This window comes from Miscanthus floridulus, chromosome 17 (assembly GCF_019320115.1).
Source record: "Miscanthus floridulus cultivar M001 chromosome 17, ASM1932011v1, whole genome shotgun sequence".
Classification (NCBI taxonomy): Eukaryota; Viridiplantae; Streptophyta; class Magnoliopsida; order Poales; family Poaceae; genus Miscanthus; species Miscanthus floridulus.
Genome location: NC_089596.1, coordinates 55599165 through 55605026, shown reverse-complemented (window position 1 = coordinate 55605026; position 5862 = coordinate 55599165). Strand labels below are relative to the sequence as shown.

General features: G+C 46.4%; 1 protein-coding gene across 1 annotated transcript; it reads left to right on the top strand.

The window, feature by feature from the left end:
- The first annotated feature begins 4184 nt into the window (after nucleotides 1–4184).
- Nucleotides 4185–5496, top strand: LOC136517409 (uncharacterized). Its single transcript, XM_066510965.1, has 4 exons — nucleotides 4185–4369; nucleotides 4555–4581; nucleotides 4827–4906; nucleotides 5360–5496. Exons 1-4 carry the CDS (start codon nucleotides 4241–4243, stop codon nucleotides 5457–5459), a joined length of 336 nt encoding a protein of 111 aa, XP_066367062.1. The 5' UTR covers nucleotides 4185–4240; the 3' UTR covers nucleotides 5460–5496.
- Nucleotides 5497–5862: the final 366 nt, after the last annotated feature.

Below are 5862 nucleotides of genomic sequence, written 5' to 3'. Positions count from 1 at the left end.
AACAGCTGAAGTCACCTCTCTTATTTTGTTCCGGTTATGCAACCTATGAGCTAAAAGGAGGAACTCTATTCCCCTTTGTTGATCTATAAGTATGAATCCACACGTTAGTACTATCAGTACATTCGTTTTTTTATTCAGAATGGAGTATTTCTTCCCACATGCGTTGGTAGCGCTCCGATCTTGAAAAAATATATAGACACGTTTACATCTACGACTGCATTTCCAACTGACTACCGACGCGCGCGAGGGCGCGCATGATGGACTAGTATACATTATTTGATCATAGCGTGGACGGTGGATGGGGCCATTGGGTGGGGGGGGGGGGGGGGCAAGTTCTACCGTGTTCTTGTCCCACATGGACCATTGGTAGTTGGCTAGTTGCCACACCAACATGGATCACTGCTAGTTTCGCATTCTACTCGATGTGGATGCATGATTGACATCACTACCAGAGAAATGGTCTTTAAAGGCCTCGTTCGCTTGGCTGATAAGCCATGGCTGAAAGTACTGTTGGCTGATTTATTATGAGAGAAAAACATTGTTCTGGCTGAAAAAACAAGCTGAAAAGTACGGATTATAAGACAAGCGAACATGGTAGTCTTTCAACCGTCTTAGTACCGGTTTCGAGAATTAGGACTAAAGGTCTTGATTTTTAGTCCCGACTGGTACCTATAACTGGGACTAAAGGTGTTTATTAAGTAAAAAAGGTGGGGGTGTGGTGGAGATTCTAACTCGAGACCTTCCACCTTGGTCTTTGCGCACGTTGCTATCTCAACTGCACCACACATCTAGCATAGACAAAATATGCTTTTCTTTTAAATTCACTCTGGAGTAGGGTTCAGAATTTTGGCCGGTTTCCACCGAAAACTGGTGATTTTTGTTCCTACCGATGACCTCGATAAATACATCTAACGGTAATTCCGATTCCATTTTGTCTAGTTTTCTAATTTCAGCAAAAAATTCATGAAGAATTGAAAATTTTGACCGAAGTTTAAGCCAAATTTCACCGATTTTCACGATTTTCATTTTTGTCCGTCCCCACCGATATTTATGGCTTGACCGGTAAGCTGAACTCTGCTATAGAGGTACCTTTAGTCCTGGTTTGAGACACATTTTTAGTCCAGATCTGTGTCTCAAATCAAGATTAAAGCCCTCCTGCTCCGACACGTCTTAGTGATCATTACAACCGGGACTAAAAGGTGGAATTAGTTTGGGTTTGTATAACAAACTGAGACCCTTCAGTCCCGGTTGCAATTTTAAACCGAGACTAAATACTTTTCGGCCATGGAGGAAAGACCGTTTCTCTACTAGTGCATCTCTAACTCGCTCATGAATTGTTCTAAGCGCAAATAAAAACGTAGAATTTGATCACGGTGCAAACTAACCTTTGTATATTGTTGATCATCTTAGTTTTTAACCAATTGATCAACGTCGCACATAACATTTTACTCACACAACTGGTGGTGGCTAGTGCTGGGCGAAACTCCTGTTCTAAAAGAATCGATCAGAAATTGCAACACTTTAAAATAAAGCGCGAAGGATTGTGCACGTTCCAATCAAAGAAAATTGGAGGAGGATAAGCGTGGTGCACCGTGAAAAGTAGCTGGGCAAGTACGTGCAGATATCGTTCTGTACTCCTCCCTAGCTCTTTGTTTTCTATGCAATTTGTTGCGCGTCTTTATTGATTCGTTCTCACATCTTGTCGGAATGCCTATATGTATATAGTCTATCCATTGCCTGATCGATCTTATCAAAGGCTTTCTCCTTTTTTAATCACCATCCCCCGCGAAGCTAAATTGATTGCATGTCACTGTGGCGCTGTTCTCATCAGTGAAGCTAAATCGATTGTGTTGGTGATGTCACGCATGGCCAGTGTTATTACTCATAATTTTTTAATTCTTTGAAAATAGATGCTACTGTAATATTCTTGTTCAGTTGGTCTGAAATATTTTTGGTTTCATGTTTAGCTTTGCTCTGATAATTAGTGTTCCATATATTACCTGGACTTCCGTTTTTCATGGATACTAAGTATTCTTGTTCTATAGACTATATAACTCATGTTTGGTGGAAGCACCGGGAGCAAGAACATGGGTAGCTTACCTGTCAAGTCCAAGATACATAAATGGTGTTTTATTGGTTACCAATAACCGACACTGACACTGATCTGGTAACAAATTTATGTTCGTTTTTGCGCTGTGGAGATATCAGCCAGATTATATAGCAAATATGACAGTAATATGATACTAACAAATCACTTTCACAATTATTTTTTGTCGTCACTGAAATCATATTCAGTCCGAAACGTGTGCTAACACCGTTTGACATTAGGGGACCCTATAACATGCATGTGTTATTAGAAAAAATGATTTTTGGATAGACATGTGTGAAAACTTAATTGATATAAAACCATCTCCTATTTTCATTTCTACATTTAAATTACAAGTGAATTATTAAATCCTTTTCGGCCAGTCTGGGCTAGAGAATAATCATCAGGGTTTTCTTTCAAAAGAAAAGCATCATCAGATTTTGGCATGACAGGCCTGCTATTAGTAGTAGTAGATCTTCAACGCCTAGTAAAAGCTCCCTGCTATTAGTAGCATAGCAGATCTTGAGCGCCTAATAAATTGGAGCACAGCACGGCCAGGGCGTTCGCATGGATTCGCCGCATAAACAGCCGAGCAGACGATGATGTAAAGGTATTCCGGCGCTTCAGAATAATATAAAGCTCAGGATTGTGCACAGCACATTGCTATTAAAGATATATGGCGCGCCGAATCGGCCGCCTCCCAGAGTGTCCATGTACGTTCTATTTAGTTGGTGCGTTAGATCGAAATTCCACGGCTCAGATGAAGCGCGTCACAGCTAACCTTCCTCCATGCGTTCGGCGTTGGACAGATGAAGCAGGTGGACAATCGTACGCGGCACGCAAATGAACGGTGGCACGTAGCAGGGGACCTAGATTCTCGGCATGCATGGCCGGTGCCTAATTAGCATGGTGGTCGGCGCGCATGCGAGTACGCATGCGTGCATGCTGCTGGGCCCTTGCTTGCTTTGCGTGCATGCAGAAACTATCTGTTTATGTGGTTTGTAGCGCGTGCATCTGTGAGCCGCGAGTGAGTTTTCCTCCTCCGCCTCCTTCCTCTCTGCTCTCGACCTCCTGTCCCTTTGCCTCTCTCTCTCTCCACGCGGCGGCGCATCTAGGCGGATAGGACGAGGCGGCAGCGCGGATGGCGCGGGCGGCCCGACGGTGCCTCTCCCTCTCCCTCTCTCTCCAGATCTGTGGCCGTAGTGGTCGGCCTCCGGCGCACCGGCGTGGCCAGGCCCGGCGTTGGGCGCAGCTGCCTCCCCTCCCCTCGCTGCGCGCATCTCTCTCGCGCGCCTTCGCTTTCGGGGTGGCGGTGCGCCGCCAGGCCGCGAGCGTCGGCGGATCCCTGCTACGTGTGCGCGGTGCACCAGCATAAGCGCCCGGGGTCCATGCCTCCGACACGGCGCCAGTGGCTAAGCGGGGACCACGGTTCCCCGGTGGGGGCGGCTGGTGCAGGTGGTCTACGCGTCCTCGGATCCTTCCAGGAGGTTCCTCGCCCATCCATCCCCGCACCGGCCATCCAGCCTCTGCCGCTACACCCCCGCCTGGCCAGCGAGCTGCACGACGGCAACGGCGCCACGCACGCTCGCCCCCTCCGCTTCTCCCTTGCACCCTCGCCTCCTGCATGCTCGCGCTGCCTCCGGTCGGCGGCGTGTCCGCTCCAGGTCGGCCAGCGTCAGGGCGTCCTTCCTCTCCTCCCCCGGCCCGCCCTTCCTCTCCTCCCCTGGCCCGGCGCGTCGCGGCGCGGCGGCCCGCACTGTCGGACCTCCACGGCGTACGCGAAGCTTCGCACGGGCGAGCTCATACCTGGTGGCGCAACGGTGCAGGCGGCACTGTGCGCTGGTCGCTACCACCACTTCAGGGGCCGTCGATTTTGTGGGTTCATCTTCGTCTTCGCCTGTGCCTGCCCTGCCATCGTCTCTTCCCTACGTTCTCCTTCCTCTCCATCACTCCATGGTCCCCAGCTGCTGTCTCCTCAGCCCTTGTTGTTCTGTGCCATTGCAGTGCTCGATGAAACGTCCAAAAGGAGCATGCTTGCTAATACTGGTTGCTATGCTAATACTGCCTACCCATGTTTGTAGGCTTCTGCCGCCACGACCTCGATCTGCGCCGCGTATCCCGTCCGTCGCCGTTCTCACCAGCGCGTCCTTCAACATGGTCCTCCCCAGTTTGGTGCCCCTGCTGCTGCTGGGACGCAGTATGCTGCCTCCCCTGCCTACCACTGCCACTGCTAGAGGCCGGTTTGTCCTCACCCTGAATGGATTAACGAGATGCTGGACTCAGGTAGTGGGAAATACACCGGTTTGTTTGGAAGACTCAATTTTGAGTTCCAGTGACATAGGCCACTACCTCTTACTGCCTATCTATTGTCGGCAAATGGGACTTGTCTTTCGTATGCTGCATTTTGTTCCAGCAATTTGTGATGCGCACTTTATACATTCTGATGTGTCTCTTCATCTTCTTTCCAGGCGGACCTAGAGATTGGACTTTCGAGTGTAAGTGAATCAATAGCTTCTCTCTCAGTTGCCTTTAATTTAGTGATTCCGAGTTTCCAGCCATTCTTCACAATGCTGATTACGGTTTCATTTCGATTAAATAGTATTTTTACTCTGAGACACGAATTCTTTTCCCAATTCACAGAGCAAACATTCCATAATCTTAGCAGCATATTATTATATTGGTTTCTTGGTGTTGGCACCATTCCATCAATTTTTGGGTGTTCCTGAATCCTCTAATGCAGGAGACGCCGACAAATCACTTGGCCTTGCACAGCCGCTTAAATTGTAAAGGTCGGAGGGAGGCAAATGACAGTGATTACAGGTAAAAAATATTATGACATGAGGCTGTTCCAGTATGTTCCTTTAACCCATCCTTTTTTTGCCTCATTCCAACTGCATAAAATAATATTTTCGAAACTGGTAATTTGTACCAACTTTTTGCCTCCTGTTTACTCTTCTGATGGGTTGTTAGTATATTCAAACTGAGAGACCGAAGTGCAATGTCAATTCATAATTTACGTCACAAAAAAGGCTTACTGCTGGCAATTCAGATTCAGTGATGTGAACACATAAAAAGAAATGGCCTTACTAATTGATCCACCACAAGGAAATGAACTTGCATTTTCTTATGCTAAATCACAGTGCTGAATGCTTGCGAAGCAGAGAACAGGAACTGTCTTTGGATTTTTTTGCTTCGCTGTAATACAACATTTATCTGTACAACGATTGTTCCTAAATATCTAACATTTATAGGTTATTGCTGTTCTTATTGCAGAAAAGAAGGCTGCGGCGCGAGCGCATGCCAAAGGTTTGCACACCTTAGCTGGATGATACAATATTTTTGCAGTAATTTCACAAAATTGGTGATAGAATAGGCAACATACATTGTTTCAAAATTTCCAGTAATTTTCCCAATATTTACCTGCCAGAACATAGAATGCATTGGTCAGCCTAAGAGCGAATTCCCCTTGAATATTTTATAAGACAGTTAATGTTCCTATCCTACGATAGTTAGTTGCTTTCCGCAGAACATACAATGCATTGGTCAGCCTAAGAGCGAATTGCCCTTCAATATTTGGTAAGGCAGGTAACGTTCCTATCCTACCATAGTTAGTTGCTTTCCGGCTTCATTGAAAGACTTGACTTCGTGCATGTCAGTCTATATATATAGATCTATCTATCTATCTATCTATATATATATATATATATATATACCAATTTAGAGGAATTAGCTATATGCCAATACAGATCCTACATGGTCTTAGCTTACTTGCCAAA

Excerpts from the sequence above, each read along its gene's own strand:
- LOC136517409 (XM_066510965.1), top strand. The coding sequence starts at position 4,241 with ATGGTCCTCCCCAGTTTGGTGCCCCTGCTGCTGCTGGGACGCAGTATG. Across the intron at positions 4,582-4,826 it reads TAGAGATTGGACTTTCGAGT|GAGACGCCGACAAATCACTT; the intron begins GTAAGTGAATCA and ends CCTCTAATGCAG. Across the intron at positions 4,907-5,359 it reads GCAAATGACAGTGATTACAG|AAAAGAAGGCTGCGGCGCGA; the intron begins GTAAAAAATATT and ends TTCTTATTGCAG.